Source organism: Eptatretus burgeri, chromosome 1 (genome assembly GCF_056783735.1).
Source record: "Eptatretus burgeri isolate ZD-2024b chromosome 1, Ebu_testis_v1, whole genome shotgun sequence".
NCBI classification, from domain to species: domain Eukaryota; kingdom Metazoa; phylum Chordata; class Myxini; order Myxiniformes; family Myxinidae; genus Eptatretus; species Eptatretus burgeri.
In genome coordinates this window covers 144,314,616-144,341,262 of record NC_140961.1, presented here as the reverse complement: position 1 = coordinate 144,341,262, position 26,647 = coordinate 144,314,616, and the positions used below count along the sequence as shown (strand labels likewise).

At 43.1% G+C, this 26,647-nt stretch overlaps 2 protein-coding genes across 5 annotated transcripts in view; both read right to left on the bottom strand.

The window, feature by feature from the left end:
- MECR (mitochondrial trans-2-enoyl-CoA reductase) overlaps window positions 1-23,765 on the bottom strand; it is a 99,840-nt gene extending 76,075 nt beyond the window's left edge. Inside the window, exons 1-6 of one of the 3 annotated variants that reach the window (XM_085846535.1) lie at window positions 23,444-23,765; window positions 20,327-20,424; window positions 19,132-19,263; window positions 15,363-15,506; window positions 12,523-12,625; window positions 819-921 (exon numbers count right to left, since the gene is read on the bottom strand). In XM_085846535.1, coding sequence (XP_085702661.1) covers window positions 819-921; window positions 12,523-12,625; window positions 15,363-15,506; window positions 19,132-19,263; window positions 20,327-20,424; window positions 23,444-23,601 — 738 coding nt within the window. In that variant the 5' untranslated portion in view covers window positions 23,602-23,765. The remainder of the gene's footprint in view (window positions 1-818; window positions 922-12,522; window positions 12,626-15,362; window positions 15,507-19,131; window positions 19,264-20,326; window positions 20,425-23,443) is intronic. The other 2 variants (XM_085846556.1, XM_085846545.1) reach the window with 2 other exon arrangements.
- Window positions 1-26,647, bottom strand: part of LOC147035672 (protein phosphatase EYA1-like) — a 386,713-nt gene that overhangs the window by 56,111 nt on the left and 303,955 nt on the right. The window lies entirely within an intron of this gene.

Sequence of the window (26,647 nt, the reverse complement as noted above, 5' to 3'; positions counted from 1 at the left end):
TCTCGTGGACCTGGCTGATCACCCAGGTCACATGTTCATTTGGCCACGGACCTGTCTACCTCCTTGCCTGTGAGGGTGGCTTGTGTTTTCTTTGCTTTTTGTGTAAATGTATGTGTGGCGCCAATCTTGTAAGTAAACCTGTATGAGTGTGCTGAAAATAATTGCCCTTTTTATTTGGTTGTAGCTCTGTGTTGCTTTTATTGTTTTAACTGTTATATGTGCATACGTGCGTGCCTTGTGTGTGTGTGAAATAAAGTGCTTGCTTGTTGAACTGTTTTCCCGTTTTGTTGCGTCCTTTCCTCCATTGAAAGTTCCATCTTGCATCACGTAAGGGATTGGTAGTGGGTGTAGACACCCAATAAATAATCTGAACCGTCGAGGTCGACGATAACTCCGCTCGGTTATCCCTGCAGCACGGAACGAGCTGCTTCTGCGGTTCGTGTCCGAAGTCGACCTGCGGCGAGGTACGATCGCCCGGTCGACCACTCGCGCAGGTACTTAGGTAGGTCGAATTTGGCGAGCAACCCTATCCTGCGCGGGTGGGCAATTGGCACGATCGTGGTGAGGTTAAACCCCCACCCGTGACTGGCTCCTGGCGGTAGTTCCAGGAGGGTCACGACTGAATTGTCCGTTCCGGTGGGCGACGCGTCGCGATTCGAGTTACGTGGCGGATCGCACGCCGGGCGGGCGAAATTCGTAACAATATGATACCTCAGTAAAAAATAAAATGGTAAATTTGCACACTTCCTACCTCAAATAAAGGTCCGAGTCGAATTTATAAAAAAAGGCACCACAGTCCCAATAATGTATAGGCCAACCTTAAATACATCATTCAGTGCAGGCTTCCGCAATTCTTCCTCAGTAAACACGTGGTCTGCACCGATGGCCTTCAGCTGAGCAACCATCGCTTCCAGCTCAGGCCTGTACTTTCAGTGACATAAAAAGAAAATGTGGGTCAATCAGTTTCATAGCCATTGCACAAACATCTCAAGATAATCGTGATTTTGAGCACCATGAGTGCTTTTAAACAGAATGGAGGTTCAACACTTTCATCATTCAGTGACCTCTCAAACATGAGGATCACACATTATTTAGAGTTAAAACAGTGAGATGAGACTGTTATGACAAAAAAAACAAAAAACATATTGTTGTGGAAATGATTTCTATGAGTTAAAGATGCTTATTATAACGTAGCAAAATTGTAAAGTAATTAATTGAAATATTAGATACGCGTCATTTATGTCATCGTTCGATGATGTCTCCCTTTCTCAGTGTCTGTGTTAAAAATTATCAACCCGTTTGAGCTCACTGATTAATATCCTACACTTTGGAATCTGTCCTCGATGTCTCTTTTTGCCATTCACTAGTCCTTGAGGCACTATCCCAGAGAGGAAAAACAGGAGGCTCGGATCGCTGAAGACGTGGTGGGGGGGTTAAGATTATATATATATATATATATATATATATATATATATATATATACACACACAGTCAACCCCCGCTTCATCGCGGTTCACCTATCGCGCCCCCGGTTCATCGCGAGTTTTCCCTTGGAACGTGACTAATTTTTTCTGCGGATTCCCCTGGTACATTGCGGTGTTAATATATAAAATATAAATTATAACGCGTAGGGTGCTTGACCAGTCACACAACGCACGAGACAAAGTTTCGCTTGTTAACTACGAATATTTTCTACGTTTTTTTCTCCAAGCCCCACGATGCCGCCCAAACGCCCTGACCTTCTAAGGCTTCTGGCAAGGAACCGAAGCGCCAGAGGAAGGTCCTGGGACGCTCCAGGAGAAGGTTAAGGTAAAGGTGCTCGATATATGCTTCGGGAAGGAAAAAGGTTTGCCACTGTTGGACGAGCACTGCTCATACCCAGCACCTCAAAACCGACCAGACCAGACTAGTCGATCTCCGGCACCTCAACACCAAACCGACCAGACCAGACAAATCGATTTTTTAGGGAGGCGACCATTCATCGCGGATTTTCACTTAGTGGCGGGAGGTTTGGAACGTAACCCCCGCGAGAAACGGGGGATTACTGTACACGTAAAAATATATACATATATAGAAAAATTAATACATATATATATATATATATATATATATATATATATATATATATATATATATATATATAAATACATACACATATAAAAATATATACAGATAAATATAAATGCAAATAAAAATATAGACGTATAAATATATAGACATAAAAATATATACACGTACATATATACACATAAAAATATATACACGTACATTTATACACATTAAAAGCCTGGTGTTGGCGCAGTGGTTCGGGCAGCGGCTTGGGATCCAAAAGGTTCTGAGTTCAAGCCCCGTTGGGCCACTGAATTAATACACCAGGGGGTTGACTCAGCCTGTCATCCTTCCGAGGTCGGCGAAATGAGTACCAGTGTACTGGGCCGGTGTATACCCCGGTTAAAATAGGTGCACCATATCCCTGTGTCGTAAGAGGCGACCAGGGTTGCGTCAAGAAGGGCATCCGGCGTAAAACATGTGCCAAATCACTATGCGGATCATACGGATGATCCGCTGTGGCGACCCCTAACGGGAGCAGCCGAAAGAAGAAGAAGACATATATACACATTAAAATATATACACGTACATATATACACATATAATAATATATACACGTACATATAGACATATAAAAATATATACATGTACATATATACACATATAATAATATATACACATACAAAAATATATACACGTACATATATACACATATAAAAATATATACACGTACATATATACACATATAAAAATATATACACGTACATATATACACATATAAAAATATATACACGTACATATATACACAAATAAAAATATATACACGCACATATATAAATACATACACATACATATATACGCATATAAAAATATATACACGTACATATATACACATAAAAATATATACACGTACATATATACACATATAAAAATATATACACATACATATACACGCATATAAAAATATATACACGTACATATATACACATATAAAAATATATACACGCACATATATACACAAATAAAAATATATACACGCACATATATACACATATAAAAATATATACACGTACATATACACGCATATAAAAATATATACACGTACATATATACACAAATAAAAATATATACACGCACATATATACAAATATAAAGATATATACACATACATATATAAAATATATATACGTACATATATCGACATATAAAAATATATACACGTACATATATCATAGACTCCTGGAGCCTGGTGTTGGCACAGTGGTTTGGGCAGTGGCTTGGTACCCAAAAGGTCCTGATTTCAAGCCCCGTTGGGACACAATTAATATATGTATATGCATATGCATATGCATATGCATATATATATATATATATATATATATATATATATATATATATATATATATCTATACCAAGTCAAAAACACCAGGGGGTTGACTCAGCCTGCCATCCTTCCGAGGTCGGCGAAATGAGTACCAGTTGTACTGGGCCGGGTGTATGCCCCGGTTAGAAAAGGTGTACCATATCCCTGTGTGTCGTAAGAGGCGACCAGGGTTGCGTCAGGAAGGGCATCCGGCGTAAAAACCTATGCCAAATCATTATGCGGACAACAAAACGAATTTCCATACTGGATCGGTCGAGGCCCGGGTTACCAACGACCGCCACCAGTACCGGTGGTCAGCAGGGTACCAGTGGAAAGCGAAATGGAGACGGTTGATCCGCTGTGGCTCCCCTCACGGGAGCTAGCCGAAAGAAGAAGAAGAAGACATATATCATAGACTCCTATAGAGAAGGACTGGAACCTCACGATCTCGGGGTTTGTAACTTGAGTCTGAAGGATTAACTTGAGTCTGGGGCTAAAATGACTTCTAGAAGGGCTAGAGACACGATCTCGGGATCCATATCGGGGTTTTTGAGGACGGCGAGTTCAAGTTTCATTTTCAACACCACTTGGTCATCTTCAAGGTCAAAAGGTCATATTTCAAGGTCAAATTACTGAATTTTGGTATTTTTTGCCCGTTTTTGTGTCTAACTCATCGAGGAAAACTTTTGTAAAGTCTATGACAAAGCATGACATTGTGCACCTACTGCACCTACTTGCTGATTTCTATCATCGTTAACTAATGTATGTTTTGTTTGTTTCTCTTTCAGAAACTGTCCAGCTGGTGATCTCACAGGATCTTTGTGTTGTTTCCTGCTTTGGTGACAATATGCCACGTCGTTGCAGCTGCTTTGGTTGTAGAGGAAACTATGATGGGACGCCTTATGTAAAGGTCATATCCTTCCCAAAAGATCCTGAGGAGAGGGAGAGATGGATATTGGCAATGCCAAATGAGAAAGAAAGCTTGAGGTGCTTAAAGGAGATATATATATATATATATATATATATATATATATATATATATATATATATATATATATATATATATATATATTTGTGAGACATTTCAATTGTGATTGGGTGTCAGTTAGGGGTGGCAAACGACCCAAAGAACCCCCATCAATATTTCCAGGAGTAACGAAATCGGCTTTGAAGCAGGTGACCTCAGACCCACGCCCAACATCATCTTCTACGTCAGAATCAAGAGCTAAGAAGATGCAGGCAGCTGATGAGGCTGCAAACAATATCCAAGATTTCGACCACTTCTGTGCTAAAATCAGCTCCTATTTTCCTGGCTTTAACGTCATAAAAGACCAGGAAAACCTTTACCTATCAAGAACTGATGCTACTGGACAAACTGTCAAGCAGTTCTTTCATTTCCAACAAGTTCACTCACCTTTTGGATTTCTATTCTTGAATAGAGTTGAGAAAGATGGCATTGAGGTGCCCAAACAACTTTTTCCTTTGCAGAAGAACAGCCTGCTCTCAAAATGGTCCCAGATTAGATCCATAACTGACCAGGTAAACATCTATTAATGCACAAGCAAGGAAATTCTTCAGCTTGTAATAAGCCAGCTCTGTTGGATGACTGAGGCACACGAGCTTCCTCATTTCACCTTCCTTCTGTCGCAGCTGCATCTTATGTTCAAACCTCTTGATCGTCGCCGATTTGATACTGATACTATGATTTTCGCAATGCAGCTTCACAACATATCACCCAGTGCATACAAAATGATTCGTCGATCCGGCTTAATCATTCTACCATCAACAAAAAAGGTAAAACAGATGCTTGCTAGTAGTCAGCAGGACTCCAACCTCAAAACCTTGTTCGACCAGCTTAAACCACAGCAGCGTTTGGTCAATTTAATGTTTGACGAGGTAAAACTGGTCGAGACATTGCGATTTTCTGGAGGGCATGTTGTCGGATATGCTCAAAATGCAGCAGCGGGTGGTGCACACGAAATGCTTGCTTCACATGCTATGGTTGTTGAAGTTGCCTGCCATTTCGGTTGTCCACGCAATATTCTACGCATTTTCTCCTGCAAAAAACTAACTGCCGATCAGCTGAAGGAACTCCTTATCGAAGCTGCATCAGCTGTAGTTGGTGCTGACGGTACTGTGATTTCTTTGATATGTGACAATTGCAATACCAACCGCAGTGTTTATTCAAAACTTGGAGGACCAGGAAGTTGCCAAGTGCTGTCAATTCAAGAGAAATATATGTTCTTAGTGTACGACGTGCACATCTTCAAAAATGTTCGCAACAACTGGATTACTGTTGATGGCAAGACACTCTCATTTGTTGTAGATGGTAATGAGTACAAAGCTTACTGGAGTGATATTCAGAAGGTTTATGAGATCGACCGGGCTACTCCTATTCGCTTAACCAAGCTGACGCACACCGCTGTTTTCATCAAGCCCCTTCAACGCCAGAGTGTACCATTGGTATGCCAAGTGTTCAATGACAAGACTATCGCTGCTTTAAAGACCTTCAAGGATTCACTGGGCATCAGCGAAGGCACAATCATCCTCACCCAGATAATGAGTGAGTGGTTCAAGATGATGAACGTGAAAGACCGTTTCTCAGCTATCCATCTGCACACCAAATCCAGACAGCCTTGGACAGCAGACTGTACAAGTTTCACAAGGCTGGAGCAGGCCTGCCAAATTATATCTACCTGTGCGTGGCAAGGAGGTGGTGGTCGTAAGCTGAAGCGAACTCAGCAAACTGCTGAAGCCTTCACTGTGTCCACACGTAATAATGTGGATGCTGCCAAATTGCTTCTGGCAGAGAAAGACTTTGACTACGTTCTTCCTGCTATATTTGCAGATGAAGCCTTGGAAAAGTTTTTCGGCCAAGCCAGGCAAAGAAGCGGTGGAAACTTCTACATTGACATAGTTGACGTTATGGCTGCAGCTAAAATTGTTAATTTGTAAACACTCATTAAGCATGACATTATGCCCGAATCAAGTTCTCGTGTGATTGATTGTGACAAGAACTGTACAACTTCCATAAATACAAATGAGCGAAGTGAACTCATTGACGAGATTACTCCTCAAGACACTCAGGATCTCTTGGGGTCTGACGATGCCCTTTAGCATAAAGTAGTTTATTTGGCCAGACACCTTGTTCATTAATATGGCGAGAGCACTAGTATGGAGGAGATCATTGATGATGAAGATGGTAACGAGGTGTCATCTGAGTTCCTAGATAATTTGAATAGAGCTGGATTGAGTGTGCCGACTATGTCAACCGTCTTTTTTGTACATAATGCCTATAATTTGTATGACAAGACTAAACTGCGTTGCCGATTTCATTTTGCTGAGCTGTTATCCTCTGTAGATGCACCTTTAGCTAGTAGTAATGCTGCATGTACTACTTTAGCTAACATTCTATTGAAAGCTCATGTCCTCAATGTAAGTGACAAAGAAAAAGCTTTGGGATGCCTCAGGAAGCAAGAACAGCTCTCCAACTAGTGATAGACATAGACGTAGTTGTAATAGGCATAGTGTTGTGACATGCATATAATGTTTATGTAATAAAATATATGACTATAAATATAAAAGTTTGACAGCTCTAGACACTTGCATCTTATTACAATCAGCCATCTCTCACCGTTTATGAGTTAGACACAAAAACGGGCAAAAAATACCAAAATTCAGTAATTTAACCTTGAAATATTACCTTTTGACCTTGAAGATGACCTCAGGTGGTGTTGAAAACGACACTATTGAACTCGCCGTCCTCAAAAACCACTATATGGATCCCGAGATCGTGTCTCTTGCCTTTCTAGAAGTCATTTTAGCCCTGGACTCAAGTTAATCCTTCAGCCTCAAGTTACAAACTCCGAGCATGGGAGGTTCCAGTCCTTCTCAAGAGGAGGCTATGACATATATATATATACACATATAAAAATATATACATGTACATATATACACATATAAAAATATACACACGTACATATGTACCAACATAAAAATATATACACGTACATATGTACACATAAAAATATATACACGTACATATATACACATAAAAATATATACACGTACATATATACACGTGCATATATACACATATTAAAATATATACACGTGCATATATACACATATTAAAATATATACACGTGCATATATACACATATTAAAATATATACACGTGCATATATACACATATTAAAATATATACACGTACATATATACACATATTAAAATATATACACGTACATATATACACATATAAAAATATATACACGTACATATATACACATATAAAAATATATACACGTACATATTAGAATATATTGTTACGGCTGTGGAAATTCGCATTACACCATGAAGGGCCCGTAGGTGAGATATCTCGAAGTACATGTGTAGTTAGCCCCAAATCCGTTGTCTGGAGGGTATTTATGTGATTCATTCGGGCTGCGACGCTTTGAGATAGCCGTTTTTCTGTTCTATCTTTATTTTGAACCAACCACGTCTCAACCGCCATCACACAACAACCACCTTAACCACCACGCCAGCCATCGTCACCAACTACAACCACGCTCCAACCCTCAGACAACAACAACAACAACAACAACAACAACAACAACGCCAACAGCCACGACCTTTACCTTCACAACTCAATCCCGCAAACATCGCATCACCGTCATTCCCAAACGGCACCATAACCATCAAACCACCACCGATAAACCCTCCACCACCCTCACCTCTCTCCTTCTACGGCCATTCCCGCACCACCTGTGAACACTGAGCGTTGGGCTGTCTTGGGCTCGTTCAGCGATACGCACTGAGCCACGAGCGCAAATTGCGGCCTTTCCGAGGGAGAATTTGGATCAGGAACGCTACACGCCCACTTCTGATCCGTCCAATTAGCAAGTGCAGAGCGGCTTGGCTCCGCCTCCAGGCGCGTCTGTGTGAAATCGATATATGCAAATTCTAGGATCAGGGGAGGGTCACGCACATTTTTCCTCCGTCCAATTGGCGAGCGTGGCTCCGCCCCCGAGGTCATCCTGATCCGGATATTTGCAAATTGTTTTCTCCTGCCGGCCTCTAAAACGGCGAGCGCAAGGCGAATCGTGGCAGAGTGTGGCAGTCGCAGCGTGTGTCGGCAGGGCAGAGTGAGTCGAGGCATCAGTGTGGCAGAGAGTGGAGTCGGGCGGCGAAGTCATCGGTGTGGCATCGAGTTGGGTTCTGCAGTTGGCTGAGGAGAGTTGTGGGAAGAGGCAAAGGAGCTCGGGTCCGAGCCGAGAAGGACGGCGGTCGGCGACGAGGTCGCGGTGTGAGATCGCTCGTCGCGGGACCCAAGCCAGCCAGCCATTCTCCTCCCCCAGGGCATCAACAATTCCCCCTTTCCCCCGCAATGAGATAGTGCAAAAAGGGGGCCCCGTTCCCACCCCACTCCAAACGTCGTGCCAACGAAACCCGCCAAGGAGCACGGAGTCGGGGCACAGCCACGCGGCCACATCTGCGGCTCGTCCGCCAACGCGTCACGAGGACACGGGTAGGACCCCCCCCCCCCGGTCTCGCGGACCTGGCCGCTCCTCCAGGTCACGCGGACATATTGGCCTCCAGGCCTGTCTGCCCCCTTGTCTATGAGGGTGGCTTCTTTCCTTTGCTTTTGAGTAAATGTGTGTTGGCACCGTCTGAAAAGTAGAACTGTGTAAGTGTTGCCGTGTGTGCGCGTATTCGGTTGTAACTCTGCGTCATTGTTTCTTTTGTTTTAACTGCTATATGTGCATTTTGACTGTTTGGCTATAGATGTGTGCTTTCCGTGTGTCGCGTAATAAATGTGCATTGTGTGAATTGTTTTCCCGTTTCGCTTCGTCTTATCTTTATTGACCCTCCATCCTGCTTCATGTAAAGGGTTCGTAGTGGGCTTAATACGCCCGGTAATTAATCTGAACCGTCCAGGTCGACGATAACACCGCTCGGTTATCCCGATAGTACGGAACGGGTCGCTTAAAGTGGCCCGTGTCCGAAGTCGACCTGCGGCGAGGTGCGATCGCCCGGTCGACCATTCGCGCAGGTACTTAGGTAGATCGAATTTGGCGAGCGACCCTATCCTGCGCGGGTGGGCAATTGGCACGATCGTGGTGAGGTTAAACCCCCACCCGTGACTAGCTCCCGGCGTTGGTCCGAGAGGGTCACGACTGAATTTTCCGTCCGGTGGGAGACGTGCCGCGATTCGAGTCATGTGGCCGTCCGCACGCCGGCAGGTGCAAATTCGCAACAATATACACGTGCATATATACACATAAAAATATATATGCACATTAAAATATATACACGTGCATATATACACATATAAAAAATATATACACGTACATATATACACATACTAGCAATACCCGTGCACATGCACGGGATAGCGGTACAACATAGCTGGTAGCAGACGACAGACCGTACACGGGGAATGAAAAAATATGCATTGTGCAAAATGTAAGTGGTACTATGGAACGCCAAGACTTCCCAAACATTGTCGGCATGTCCGCTAAGTGCCACAGCAATTTCATAGGGATCGTGTGACGGCGAGCCGAGTTTTTAGTGTGCAAGCTTGGTATTATAATCGAGATTAAAATATATACACATATAAAAAATATATACATGTACATATATACACATACAAAAATATATACACGTACATATATACACACACATAAAAATATATACGCGTACATATAGACACATATTAAAATATATACACATACATATAGACGCATATAAAAATATATACACGTACATATATACACATATAAAAATATATACAGATACATATATACACATATATTAAAATATATACACGTACATATATACACATATAAAAATATATACACATACACATATAAAAATATATACACATATAAAAATATATACATATATATATATATATATATATATATATATATATACATATATATATATATATATATATATATATATATATATATATATTGTTACGGTTCAAGAAACCGTATGCATACAACAGACAGTTGCCCCAAGTTAGTTTTGCCACTAGAATATGTGCAGCTAGATCCCTTCATTGTGTGTAGTGGGAAGACATGGGGGTGGGGGAGGGCTGCGTTCCGATTGGCTTTTAGTTAGGATTATAAATCATTTCTTCCCATTTATTTTATTCCCCCTCTTATTGGAACCACAGCATGACGAGTGCCTACCCAGAGACTGGTTTTCTGAGGCAGAATCCCGAGGATGGTTATCCGAGGCAGAATCCCGAGGATGGTTAACCGAGGCAGAACCCCGAGGATGGTTATCTGAGGTAGAATCCCGAAGATGGTTATCTGAGGCAGAATCCCAAGGACGGTTATCCGAGGGAGAATCCCGAGGATGGTTATCCGAGGCAGAATCCCGAGGATGGTTATCTGAGGCAGAATCCCGAGGATGGTTATGGTAGCTGCATCACCATCTATCTTCCCAGGCCCAGACGCGAGGGTGTGGGCGGGCCTTGCATGGGTCTGGCCGAAACTCCGCCCAGAAAGGCAGACCACATGAAGGCCCGGTCCAATTGGGATGGACGATGATGTCGGCTTCGCCATGGCTCCACCCCCGAGCTCCGCGATCTATAAGATACGAAGCAATCCTCAGAGTAGAGTGGTGGTATGGGATGAAAAGGAGAGAATGTGATGAATATGATGAAGGTATGGGATGAAAATGAGAAAAGGATGTGGTTGAATTTGAGAGAAAGAAAGGAAGGAGTTGGATTTGGAAGTGCTTAGTGCTTGGTTGGTTCGTGTTCGGTGGGTTTGTTCGTTGGTTGGGACGGTCGAAGGAGGTTGCGGTAGAAGGATTTGGAGTGTGCAGTTGTTGAAGGGGTCGTTGTTATGGAGTGTCTGCCACGTATCACCTCGGTGGCCCGCCTGTTGTGCTGGTCCGCACACACCCGACCTCGACCGGATCTCTCGTCGGGTCCTGTCTGCTGCCCTGTTCCCACCTTTGACTCCGCGCTCTCCACTCAAGCTCCTCCACGGACCCAAACTCCACATGGGCGGTTGTGGTCCAAACTGTACGACTGTTGTTAGGTGCCACACCATGGAGCACTCCTTCCCCCGAAACTCTCAGGTACTGAGAACTGCGACCTCAACTCCCTCCAAACCTGGCTGCAAAAGGGTCCCCTTTTCTTTTCATTGGGTTTGTTTTAACTGAGTGTGTGTCTGAGAGTGTGGTGCCTGTCTTTTAAGTAAAATTGTATAAGATATTTTATTATTGCAATTCTTGCTTTTATTATTCTCTCGTAAATCTGCTCTGTATCCGCTTTGGTAAGTTGCTGTATAATTTTCACACAACATCTCTCTAATCTTCCCCTGCATAACACACCCAATTAACCTTGTTCCTGTGCCACATGTTTTTCCTCACCTTAGTGTGAATAAATAATTGTAGAAATGGTCCCAGCTTGTTTTTGTCTTTTCCTCCATTGGTCCAGTATGGTTCGGATCTGAGTTTAGCCGGGTCTTTATTCCCGATAATCCGTTCTTTTCTAGCCGGTACGGCCTTGGCAGTTCCGCTCGGCTGCATCCGATCCGGAAAGGTAGTTGGTAGAGTTGGTAGTTGGTACTCTACCGTAGTCGGTAGAGTGATCCAGTTCGGGCAAGGCGTACCGAGGGCCTGGTTCCCCGGTAGTTGAAACTGCGTGGTTAATTAGGTAACTTGGTTCTAGACAGGAGGACCCTACACCACGCGGTTGAGGTATTGGCGTCCACGGTCGGTTAAGCGACACGCTGCGTCACGGAATCATCCGTGAGCGATGGCCTACAATTCCGGGGAGTCTGGTGGGAGTCGACGAAAATTCCCCCACCTGGGGGTCGTTCTCGCCACCAGACCCCGCCCGCAACAATATATATACATACACACACACACACACACACACACACACACACACACACACACACACACACACACACACACACACACACACACACACACACACACACACACACACACAGAAACTCGATTATCCAACATGTGGTGTTTAACCAAATTCACGTGACAATTTATCAGACTACAATGCACTCTGATTCAGTGTGGTAAATAATGGAGTCCAAGGGTAGGTGACTGCCTAATCATCTCAGCACCTTTTCCGGACAATGTTGATGGTTTTAACTCCCATGGAGGCCGCAATCTGGATCACAGATTGTCCCACTCCGCTGTTCGCACCATTCTGAATTACAAAGTCTCCTGTGGGTGGCACATGCAGGAGAGTCATACTCACAAATCAGTGTGAAATAGAACATGAAATCAACCTTTATTTTTGTATACACCGTCAAGGGTGGTATGAGAGCTCACACACAGAACGTATAACAAGGGGAGCAGGAGACAAGAAGGGCGGGAGAGGGAAGGAAAAACTAATGGGGAACAGAGGCATGAGGAGACCTGTGAAAGGGAGAGGGATGGGACGGGGTACGCAGGGTAAACAAGATGGACACCTCAGAAACATTCAGGTACTTACACGACAGGGACTTTCAGGAAGGAAAGCAGGGAATTTGAAGGAGGTGGGTTTGGGGTGGCTGAGCGGGGGAAGAAAGGATTGTGCTTTTGGATGGGGGAAGATAAGAGATGGTGGTGAACAGCTGTTTTGATGACCTGGAGGTAAGAGTGGGATTGAAGAGTGTGGGAGTTTGTTCCAAAGACAGGATAGTAGAGGAATGAAACAGTGAAGGTGAGCAGCGATTCTTTATTTTGGTAGTTTTACCAAAAGGGGGTTGCTGGCGGACCTTGAGCACCCTACGGAAATATGAGGGGGCAGGGAGGGGGGACATATCTCAGACCGGGGGCGAAGCCGGAGAAGAGACAGTTTAAGACAGAAAGGCCACCGACCTGCGATGAGAAAGTGAGAGACCCAAAGGCTCAGCCTCATCGCAGGAGATGCCTTGCTTTCCCCAGCGTGAAGCCGAGAAAGTTAAGAGGAGGGAGCACTAGCCCAGAGGGAAGAGCATTACTCCATCAGGCTGCGGACGAAAGCTTTGTATGTGGTCAGGAGCTCAGGTGGGCCGAGGAAGGACTTTGCACAACGGAGGATTCACAGTCAGCGACTGGCTTTGTAGGCCAGGTTGGAAATGTGACTTTCTCAGGAAAGATCATGGCAGATAGTGAGACCCAGAAGCTTGAATGAAAGGACTTCTTCAAGAGGATTGTTGGGGGGGGGGGGTTCCAGGCAGTCCTTTTGGAGAGACATAGTGAGAAGTGTGAGATTTGTCAAGGTTGAAAGGCATGTTCCACGTGTTGGACCAGCTTGTGATTTTATCCAAATCTGCAGAGAGTGGAGAGGCTGCTGCTTGTTGATCTGAAGGATGACAGATGGTACGACAGAAGGTGGAGTCATCAGCGAAGAGATAAAGAGGATTTTCCAGAGAGTCAGAGAGATCATTGATGAAAACCAGAAAAACTAGAGGGGGGAGCACTCGGGAGAGTGCAAAACCTCCGCCGCCAATACTGCTGGGTCACTCAAGTGAACCTTATTCTTATTAATTAAATATGATGTCAACAGTGCTGACAGTTATAGTTCTTTTCTCCAACATTTTTTTTTGGGGGGGGGCAGGGGGTTGGAAATCACTTTAAACATGTAGAAATGCAAAAAAAAGAAATCGAAATTTTGTTGAAAAAAAAGTTGCAAAAATTTTTTTTTTCTCTAACAATTATTTTTTTTGGGGGGGGTGGAAATCACTAAAAACACGTAGAAATGCAAAAACAAAACATTTTTTTTCTCTAACAATTTTTTGGGGGGATTGGAAATCACTTAAAACATGTAGAAATGCAAAAAAAAAATTTTTTTCTCGAACAATTTTTTGGGGGAGGGGGTTGAAAATCACTTAAAACATGTAGAAATGCAAAAAAAAAAATATTTTCTCGAACAATTTTTTGGGGGAGGGGGTTGGAAATCACTTAAAACATGTAGAAATGCAAAAAAAAAAAATTTTTCTCTTTAACAGTTTTTTTGGGGGGGGGTTGGAAATCACTTAAAACATGTAGAAATGCAAAAAAAAATTGTTTTTCTCTAAATTTTGGGGGGTAACAATTTTTTTTGGGGGGGTTGGAAATCACTTAAAACATGTAGAAATGCAAAAAAAAAATTCCTCTATTTTTTGGGGGGGGTAACAAATTTTTTTTGGGGGGGGGTTGGAAATCACTTAAAACATACAGAAATGCAAAAAAAAATTCTCTAACAATTTTTTTTTGGGGGGGGACCAAGTCCAAAATTTAATGGCATGATCCTTGGACCATACCTTACCCCCCCCCCCACCAAGTTTCGTCGAAATCCGTCGAGGAGTTTTTCCGTAATACTATTCACAAACAAACGAACAGAAAGGGGTGAAAACAGTAACCTCCATCCATCTTCGAAGATGGCGGAGGTTAATAACAGGACCCAGAATGCTTCCTTGAGGAACTCCAGCCTGAACAGGAAGAGGGGATGAAAGAACTCCATTTAGGGCCACGCGTTGACTGTGACAGGGGATAACGTCTGTGAGCCATGAGTGGAGATGTCCTTGGATACCATAGGAAGAGAGTTTGGTGAACAGGGCAGTGTGCCAGAACGTGTCAAAAGCAGACGATATGTCTCGGGAGATGGCTCTGATTTCATGTCTGGCATTGAGGATCTCCATCCATTGTTGTAAAAGCAGAAGCAGCATATCCACGGTAGAGTGACCTGGTCTGAACCCAAACATGAATGTTAAAAAAAATTAACCACAACACTGGAAAGATTCCTTTAATGTGCGAACAGCAACACCAATGTCAAAAATCTAAACCATGAAAACAACTTCACCATAACACAAGTCCCAAGGGATCGAGTTGAGATACATGGTTGAGTTGAGATACATTATGTGAACAGGAAGCATGGCATCAAATAAATAACACACACATACCAAACCACACACACACACACACGGAAACTTAGTCCACACAATTGTGACATTACCAGGATTCAGTGGAACAAAGTCACGGAGCATACGCAGCGCAGTGCAGGGGTTAACTGACAGCATGGCTGCCATTGCAAGAGGCAATTTTTTGGGGATCCTCTGCAGGGAAGTTTCTGCACACACTGCCACCGTTCTCCATGTACCTGAGCCAAAAACCACAATACAAAAAATCATTTTGCAAAAATTGCAACATTCAAAATGACAATTCAATCAATAATAATCTGTTGATTCAAGATAATGTATGTGCATTTGTGAATTCAACATGGGCGACAATGTTAAAATCAGCATTTCATTGTTCAGGGTTTCACTTCAGTTTTGTTTCCAATGTTAATCAGGACAGAAAGAGTAAATAATACTTCGTTAATCTTCTACCCTCATGCTGCGAGGAGCCGGGGGCAGCTGGCACACCGAGAGGAGCCGGTGGATGAAATGTTTTTGGTGTAAAATCACCAAAGATTTATTGGGTTTAACGACCATGGAGCATTTACAGTGAATAATGTCAGGATTTGAAAATAGTGATGACAATAGTGGTGTGTGTGTGTGTGTGTGTGTGTGTGTGTGTGTGTGTGTGTGTGTGTGTGTGTGTGTGTGTGTGTGTGTGTGTGTGTGTGTGTGTGTGTGTGTGTGTGTGTGTGTGTGACCGCTGTTTCTCAACAACCACTGGTCCGATCTAATGGAAACTAGCCAGGAATATTGCTGGGGACCTGAGGATGTGCCTTTTCAAGGTTTGATATTAATCGGACAAGTGGTTCCCAAGTTATGGCCATTTATTGACCAAACCAATGACAGGACAAGTTTACCAGGGAGGCGTGGCCGATGTGCCATTTAGTTACCAATGACAGGACACGTTGCTGCATAGGCGTGGCCATTGGGGAAGAGATCCTCAGCCGCGTTCCCCATTACGGGTTACAACGTACGGACTTCCGGATCGTGATGACTTACTGTATTCAAATATTTTCTCGATTTCTTATGCGCATTTACAGATAAACACAATACCCCAATCCAGTCGTCATTTACGAGAGCGAAGGAACGGCCTGCGTAGTTGTTTGAAAGTTTTTTTTTTTGTTTTATTTTGCACGTACGGCCACGCACGTACGGGCACGAGAGGGCGAAGGAACAGCCTGTGTGGTTGTTGTTTCTGACACATGGTTTGAAAGTGATTTTTTTTTTGCACGTACGGCCACGCACGTATGGGCACACGAGAGTGAAGGAACGGCCTGTGTGGTTGTTGTTTCTGGCACGTGGTTGGAAGTTTTTGTTTGTTTTTTTTGCACCTACGGCCACGCACGTACGGGCACGCAAGAGCGAAGGAACGGCCTGTGTGGTTGTTGTTTCTGGCACGTGGTTGGAAGTTTTTGTTTGTTTTTTTTGCACCTACGGCCACGCACGTACGGGCACGCAAGAGCGAAGGAACGGCCTGTGTGGTTGTTGTTTCTGACACGCGGTTTGAAAGTTTAATTTTTTTGCACGTATGGCCACGCACGTACGGGCACACGAGAGTGAAGGAACGGCCTGTGTGGTTGTTGTTTCTGGCACGTGGTTGGAAGTTTTTGTTTGTTTTTTTTGCACCTACGGCCACGCACGTACGGGCACGCAAGAGCGAAGGAACGGCCTGTGTGGTTGTTGTTTCTGGCACGTGGTTGGAAGTTTTTGTTTGTTTTTTTTGCACCTACGGCCACGCACGTACGGGCACGCAAGAGCGAAGGAACGGCCTGTGTGGTTGTTGTTTCTGACACGCGGTTTGAAAGTTTAATTTTTTTGCACGTATGGCCACGCACGTACGGGCATGCGAGAGCGAAGGAACGGCCGGCCTGTGTGATTGTTGTTTCTGGCACGCGGTTTGAAAGAATTTTTTTTTTTGCACGTATGGCCACGTACTATTAATAATAATAATAATAATAATAGTAATAATAAAACTTCACAACTCTGCTATTTTCTCTCTCTGCCCCCTTGTTTGTCATTTCCAAATGTGTCCCCACTGCTCCACTGGCAGTTCATTGTGTTTTTATCTTCCACCAACTCACTCTTCCATGAGCCTCGATCTGGTAAAGAAAAACAAAGTGTTCCTTCGTTGTTGTTTTTTTTTCCGTCAGGCAGTTTCCAAAAATGAAGAAAAACAAAAACTCACACTAGTTTGGCCAAACGAGACAACAGCAGTGGCTCCAGTTTCAGGAATACGAGTTTCCTTTCAAAGAACTTCAACGTAGCAGGCCATTCGGCCCATCAAGCCTGTGCAATGGCTGCCAATCAACAGTTTTGTTCATGCTTTGTCCTTCTAGATGCTGAGTATCAATCAAGGAAGCAGCACGTACCATTTTTAAAGTCATGATACGACTCGGCCAGGGTTCGAATCACAGACCTCCCAGGCTCAGAGCACACCCTCAAACTATAAAGTTACACCACCGGGTCTGATTAAATACCTCGTAATCATCTTCACCAGCAAGTTCTGAACTGGTTGAGACCAGATTTGTGGTCTGAGAATCACACACCAACCACTTTGTGTACCAGAAATATTGTTCCCTCAAGCCTAATGCACCATCCTGCTCCATGGCGAACATTGGGTTTGGTTCTCGTTATCTCCTCACTTTTTGAAGAAAAGAAGAAAAGAAAAGGGGGGGGGGGTAATGCAATTGGCTCCGTCTGTCTGTCCATCCGTTATGCTATCTCCTTATAAATGGTTGTGCAAAAAAAAATCAAACTTAGTAGTTATGCTAACCACATGGCATGAATGTGCAAGAACAGTGCCCTTTTTTTGGTCCGCCACCTGTGGTGGGGTCAAAAGATCAAATACTGAAAGATGCTAATTAAGGGCACATTTTAAAACATTTTTGAATGTCACTGAATATGCGATCAACATAAGGGGGGATGCAAGAAATATTATATGTACACTTTTTTGATTTTATCCCCGGGCTCATGCCCCAGGGGTTGGGGACTTGGGTTCACAGGGTGTCAAAACGGGAAAATTTTAAACTCAAAATTTGATGTGGAACTTTTTGTCATCTTTCGACTTTGCTTTCAGTGGGAAGCATGGGGATTTGCGCTGGCGCATGTCGTAGACATTTTGGATATCGAAATCAGAAAAGAGTTTATAGTCCGATTATGATCGTTTGTTGAATAATACACACGTGCGGAGAGAGTGCTTGTTGTAAAATCTCCAAGCACTCTCTAACTATAGGCAGAGTATTACTGAGTTTTATATGACGAACAAGTCAGGGTCTATACCATAAGCATAATTTCCAAGAAAACTAATTTATCAATGTCAAACGACACAGAGCTTTGTGGAGCAAGAATTAAAACAGAAAGGAAAAACAGCTCCATATCTGGCCAGGTGTGCCCTGAGGCAGGACGTGGGAGTGTGGGACAGCGAACTCTGGTCAGGATGTGCACGGGCCAGTGTCACTCCTTTTCAACAAAGGCATGCAATATTTACCAAAGTCCTTTGCCATTGTGGACAAATCTCCTTGCCAAAGCATTTCTCAGCATCAATTTATTAAATCCACCAAGCACACATATTTAATTTCATTTCATTTTTCACACGCGCCATCGACTCCGCTCTCGTAAAAATTAGTTCCATCCTGAACTCGTTCAGGACTCATTTGGAGAGATCAGAGTATTTCCACCCGAAACCATGTTGACCTATCAAATCTTTCTTGCACAAGTCTCTGTAAACACGATGAAGCGTCAAAGTAACTGTTCAACTCTACTCTTCGATTACCAACAGAAAATTACGTGACACAGGAAATGGAATCATCAAATCAAGAACCGCACCAAAACCTGCATCTGACGGGACCACCCAATCGCCAAGCTTCAGACGGTCGACCTTCGCTCCAACCTCTTCAACCTCCGCAACCCCTTCGTTTCCTCCGACAGCAGGCAAGGAGGGAAGGATGGCGTACGATCCTGAAAAGGGGTAGAACACAATCACATGAATGCAGGAACACCCGGCGATTCATGTTTACCTGTGACATGTACGTAACGGTTAAATGAATGCACGTAATAATTACCAAAACATGGCATTGCCTACATTAGTCTGCGAGCCAAGGGCCTAAAATTGGACAATCCGGTACCATCTGGAGAAATATTCTTAAAGGATGTCTCAAAGTCTGACCATATTTTCATTCTCTCTGCTTCCTTTATGGAGTCAGATCTCTATAAATCAAAGACCACTTCAATTCTGGACCGGTTTCAATACAAGTACAATAGATACGAATGCAATTGTTTATAGATCATAAAATGAGCCATCTCCTCTTATTTGCTGGATCCAGTCCACATCGTTTATGAAGCTACAACATAGTTATGGGATCGTTTCTGCCGGACAGACATTCCTCCATAGCTGACTCACTGGTTTTCCTCATGGAACAGTCTGGACTGGCAAAGGCCATAGCTAGTGGTCCTAGTGAAGATGAGAGAACGTCTTTCATTTTCAAATCCCGACTGTGTGCGACCAGCAACATGTGACAACAGCAGCTCTCAGTGTTGACATGTGTCCTCCAATTTGAGCTGCAAAAAAGGAGAGTCGGCCAAGATGAAACATCACTGGGAGATGCTAAATTTCTTTTATTTTGGATTCCTCTGACTTTGATGAGTTTATTATACAAGTGGAGACACGACGTCGGTGCTTCACTGCTGTGTCATCATCACTTGTATTAGTTCTGCCAAAAGAACCACCATCAGTACGACCCGTGCAGTTAGTTACCACCACCATTTATTCTGATTGATATTTTCAAGGACTATTAAACGTTTACTGAGTTCTGAACATGGAGGAAATTGAGTATTCGCAACAGTACACGAGGCAAAGGTATTCAGAGTGCCACCTAGTGGAGGCTGGTTCACAACAATTCTCAGTCAAAACCATACACAAAAGTGGGGAAATTCACCCATCCCGAAGGACGGGTTCTTTGCCAGCTGCAATAATAATGTTCCATAAGTCCACAATGAAGACGTGCACATGCAGCGGAGTTACCTTGAACCATGTTGATATCCGCCGGGTTTATTGGAGCAGCTAACATACGAACTTTGACCTCGGTTTCTCCAAGTGCGGGCAGCTCCAGTTCCTCCAACCTGAGCCACAAACAGCATCACAAACACAATCCATCCATCCATTGGGACCATACTCTGTGCAGAGCGTTGGTGCTGCCAACACAGTCTCCTTGGCTATTGGGCACAATCCTGGACGGGTCGCCACTCCGACACAGTATACCAGCAAGCTGGCACTCATTTTGCCGACCTCGGAAGGATGACAGGCAAAGTCAACCCCACCGAGTATCAATTCAACATCTGAGGGGGATTTTAACTCAGGATCCTTTCCTCATTCAGTTCGAGTCACACCATCACAATATTTAAGAGAAGTTTGGGCAAACATTGCTTCTCACCCGTCGACGAATTCTAACCTGCAACCCAAATGACATCGTGTGCCAACACTACCGAAGAAATGACTATTATTATCCCCCCCCCCCCCCCCGGAGGAAGGGAGCGGGATATTGTAATCGTCCAGTTTGTTTGTCTGTTTGTGTGTTTGTCTGTCTGTCTGTTAGCAACTTTATGGCAAAACGGCTTTAGCAAACACTATCAAATTTAATCCCCAGGTGGGCAATGAACCTTGGACGACCCCATTAACTTTTGGGTCCAATTGGATCAAAGGTCAAGGTCAAGGTCACGAAAAGATCAAAATCGTTTTTCGCTCATAACTTCGTCAAAAATGATCTGATTTACTTCAAACTAAGCTTATAGTGAACCTTATTCTATTTGTCACTTATAATCCTACCCATTCCTATAGTGAAAAATGCATATTTGTGAAGATCGTTAGGGTCCGAAGTTTTGAGGGTCACGGCCATCGGTCAAAATTTCAAATTTTCCATTAAAACTAAAACATGGTTATGAAAATACAACTTTACGGGAAAACGGCTGGCTCAAACACTGTCAAATTGTATCCACAGGTGGGTAATGAACCTTGGACGACCCCATTAACTTTTGGGTTCAATTAGGTCAAAGGTCAAGGTCAGGTCACGAAAAGGTCAAAATCGTTTTTCCCTCATAACTTCGTCAAAAATGGTTTAATTGACTTCAAACTAAGACAAAAATATTCCTTATTCTATTCCTTATAGCGAACGCAGTGAACTTCATACTTAACGGGTGCACATGAGAGAATAGGAAACAACAACAACAACAACAACACAATACCCTGGCTATTTCGAATCCGTGTCGTTAGCTATGACCTTTTGCTTCCGGTTGTTTTTAAACGCTGTGCAGTGTATAAACACGATTGGGTTTTATTTCTATCTTGTGAATATTACTTAACGCGTGCACATGAGAGAATAGGAAACAACAAAAACAACACAATACCCTGCCAATTGTAAATCCGTGTCGTTGGCTATGACCATTTTGCTTCCGGTTTGTTTTTTGTTTCTGTTTTTTTTTTTTGTTTCCGGTTTTTGTCATGGGGAATGATGCATGCCGGGAGATAAAGGCATCGTCGGAGACATGAAACACCCAAATAATATCAGACATGGTGTATATTTCCTCCACTGATTTTAATAAAGATATCTCCCGCATCATCAAAAAATCATTTTTAATCGTGATTTTTGTTATTTCATCGCTGATCCCGAATCCAGGCCGAAGTAACCGGAAATTGTGTATACAGTTGTGAACAAGTTGTAGGTAAAGTCAGAAGCGAATGTAAGAATTCTACGTTCGCTTCTCATATTTATTTTTTAGATGAGACCCTGTTCTAGGCGGTGTAGTTGTTGTGAAGGTAATGTAGAGGTATAATGTTGAGGTAATGTATTTTTTTTTAGATGAGATCCTGTTCTAGGCGGTGTAGTTGTCGTTGTGAAGGTAATGTTGAGGAATTTTTTTTTCAGATGAGATCGTTCTAGGCGGTGTAGTTGTTGTTGTGAAGGTAATATTAATTTATTTTAGATGAGATCCTGTTCTAGGTGGTGTAGTTGTTGTTGTGAAGTTAATGTTGAAGAATTTTTTTTTTCAGATGAGATCCTGTTCTAGGTGGTGTAGTTGTTGTTGTGAAGGTAATATTAATTTTTTTTCGATGAGATCCTGTTTTCGGCGGTGTAGTTGTTGTTGTGAAGTTAATGTTGAAGAATTTTTTTTTCAGATGAGATCCTGTTCTAGGTGGTGTAGTTGTTGTTGTGAAGGTAATATTAATTTTTTTTCGATGAGATCCTGTTTTCGGCGGTGTAGTTGTTGTTGTGAAGTTAATGTTGAAGAATTTTTTTTTTCAGATGAGATCCTGTTCTCGGTGGTGTCGTTGTTGTTGTGAAGGTAATATTAATTTTTTTTAGATGAGATCCTGTTCTAGGCGGTGTAGTTGTCGTTGTGAAGGTAATGTGGAGGTATAATGTTGAGGTAATTTTTTTTTTAGATGAGATCCAGTTCTAGACGGTGTAGTTGTCGTTGTGAAGGTAATGTTGAGGTAATATTAATTTTTTCAGATGAGATCCTGTTCTAGGCGGTGTAGTTGTTGTTGTGAAGGTAATATTAATTTTTTTTAGATGAGATCCTGTTCTAGGCGGTGTAGTTGTTGTTGTGAAGGTAATGTTGAGGTAATATTAATTTTTTTAGATGAGATCCAGTTCTAGGCGGTGGAGTTGTCGTTGTGAAGGGAATGTTCAGGTAATATTTATTTTTTCATAGCAAAAAGACTTTAATTTGATATATTTAAGAAGCGAATGTAAGAAGAATTCTACATTCACTTCTCGGCTTTGCCTATTCCATATTGATCAACATTCAGGTTAAGGATATATCAAATTTAAATTTGATCCCCAAAAGAACTTTGTGCTTTAAATGGGCGGGATTTGTTGTGCCTGGCACCACTTGTTTATTTATTTATTATTATTATTCTCACTTTCATTGGAATTGTGCTAATTATTTCAACGAACGTGAAGTTTGTTTGTTATTCATTATTATGAATATTATTTATTTCCCTTCTCTTGACAACGCGTCACATGGTTTACGGGGCGGTGTAAGGTCACGGTCACGTCCAGCATGGCTTGCCTTCATCTCCATTGCAAAAACACGCGGCGACTCCAAGAGAACTTTTAAACACAGAGAAGTGCGAACCAACCTCAAAACCTCGGCGGGATCACCGTGAGTGCGGAACACCAGGCCCGAGGCTGCTCGGCCGGGGACACCTTGCGGTCCGAACGTGCGAGCGGCGAATCGGGCCGCGGGGATCACCAAGGGACCTCCACAGCGCAGACCCATCAACGCCATGGTCGCCATGACGATCGGCTCGAATGATTTTAGCGGAATCGGATTTTAAACTCTCCGATCGTCCAAATCCACGATGGGAAAATCAAACAGGAATCTTACCCGGAAATCACAACTCTCAATCATTACATCATGCGATACTCACAGGGGGTTTGGTTTGAAATAAACTCGCCAGGAAAGAGGTTCAAACTGACGCAAACTACATCACCATGGCCGACAAAACCAGAACAGACTATCACAAGGAATCGAGACGCACAAGGAAGGACATTCGGCCCATCATGCCTGCGTCACATCAACACCAGAAAAAATTATATAATATTAAAAAAAAAAAACCATGTCTCCGATCCTTCCTACAGAATGAAGAATGTACATATTTAATATCGTCTTATCACCAACAAAAACTGTCTCCAGGACTTTATTCCCACCAATCTCTATTACTGTATTCTCACCACGACCTGCACCCTCTCAATGATCTGTACCCTCTCCATTACCTGCACCCTCTCAATGACCTGCACCCTCTCCATTACCTGCACCCTCTCCATTACCTGCACCCTCTCGATTACCTGCACCCTCTAGATTAACTGCACCCTCTCCATTACCTGCACCCTCTCCATTACCTCCACCCTCTCGATTACCTGCACCCTCTCCATTACCTGCACCCTCTCCATTACCTGCACCCTCTCCATTACCTGCACCCTCTCGATTACCTGCACCCTCTCGATTAACTGCACCCTCTCCATTACCTGCACCCTCTCGATTACCTGCACCCTCTCGATTACCTGCACCCTCTCCATTACCTGCACCCTCTCCATTACCTGCATCCTCTCCATTACCTGCACACTCTCGATTACCTGCACCCTCTCAATGACCTGCATCCTCTCCATTACCTGCACCCTCTCCATTACCTGCATCCTCTCCATTACCTCCACCCTCTCGATTACCTGCACCCTCTCAATGACCTGCACCCTCTCCATTACCTCCACCCTCTCGATTACCTGCACCCTCTCCAATACCTGCATCCTCTCCATTACCTCCACCCTCTCGATTACCTGCACCCTCTCCATTACCTGCACCCTCTCCACGATGAAAATCGCATCCACCGTTCCTATTCCTTGTATGAATCCATACCTCACGTCATTTATCTTCACAATCACCCTTAGCTTTGGGTCCACAATCCTCTCCAGTATCTTCACTGCATGATCCCTCTGTAATTTCCAAAGTCTAAGATGTCCCCCTTTCTTTTTCAAAATAGTTATGATTATAATCTTCTGCCAATCATCCAGTATCTTCTCCTCACTCCGCGTTTTCTTCATCAACTTCACCAACTACTTAACTCCCTCAGTTTTTAACGCCTTCACAAACTCAACCGCAACTTCAGATGGTCCACAGGTCCTCTCACTCTTTTCATTTTGTCAAGTGCTTTTCTCACCTCCTTCATGGGTCCCTTCGTTTTCGATGCCTCTGCCAGGGCTCCTCTCTAATTTTTCACGTTTAGTAATCTTTCACTGTACTCTTTCCACCTTTCCTGAATTTTCTCTTCTCCGTGTAGTATCTGGCCAGCACATCACTCCTTCATCACTCGGCATCAAATGTCCACATCAGATCGAGGAGCCATTCACATCGTCGTCACTCTGGTGCTCGTACGTTGTTGAAGCGGACGAGACAGCATCATAAAACTACTCCATTGTAAAACAACTACTGCATCTTAAAACAACCACTTCTCTGAAACCGCTTCACCAATTGATGCAAAACTTTGAATATATAATCAAGGATGGATGGGAAAAAGTTTGGAAACTAAGATGTCATTAGTCACGTGCTTTGGCGGCCATATTGGAATTTTTTTTTTTTTAAATCTCCTCCGAAACCGCTTAACGAATCGATACAAAACTTGAAATATATGACGGCCGACCCATGGGGGGAAAAAGTGTTGAAAACAATGATGTCATCAGTCATGTGGTGTGGCAGCCATATTGGATTGAAAAAAAAAATATCCTTTAAAAAATCTTCTCCGATTGATACGAAACTTTGCAGATGTGATCGACGATGCATGAGGACAATTTGTTGATAGTGATGACATCATCAGTCATGGGGTTTGGCAGCCATATTTGATTGAAGGAAAAAAAAATTAAAATTCTCTGCAATAACCAAACTGATTGATATGAAACTTTAAACATAATTTAGTATCCTTGGCAATAAAACGGACCAAATTTATGTCTAAATAAAACTTAAGTTGTATCAACGACGCCAAAAGTACTGACCTGGCTGGAAGCCAATCATCACTGCTCACAGTTCTAATTCTTCTTCCTCTTCTTCTTCTTCTTCTTCTTCTTCTTCTTCTTCTTCTTATTATTATTATTATTAGGGTAGCATGAGCCTTACAGGCAATGGTACCTAATTGTTTCCTTTCAGATAATATTTATTATTATTATTATCTATAATTCCAGCAGTGTGTGTGTGTGTGTGTGTGTGTGTGTGTGTGTGTGTGTGTGTGTGTGTGTGTGTGTGTGTGTGTGTGTGTGTGTGTGTGTGTGTGTCTGTGACAGCCGTTTCTCGACAACCGCTGGTCCGATCTAATTGAAACTTGCCAGCTATATTGCTGAGGACCTGCGTATGTGCCTTTTCAAGGTTTGATATTAATCGGACAAGTGCTCCCAAGTTATGGCCATTTATTTACCAACCAATGAAAGGACACGTTGCTGCGTATGCGTGGCTGCGTAGGCCGGTGCGCGGCCAGCCAACGATGACGTCACGTGCCGTGCCGGTTACGATGGGGATCGGTGCCTTCGTTCCCGTGGCGTAGGAGTGGCAATGGTCAATGGCAGCCAATGTCACGGCAAGCAAAGACAGGGAGGCAAACTTGATTTTAATTTTGATTTTATAATTGATAACTCTATGTGTGCAAGTATCACAGCAGTTGTTGCTTCAATGCAAGCGATAATTTGTGGAATGCATGTGAACATTCCGTACGGGCACGCACCACTTCCGGATAGTGATGACTTTATGTATTCTAATAATTTCTCGATTTCTTATGCGCATTTATAGATAAACACAATGCCCC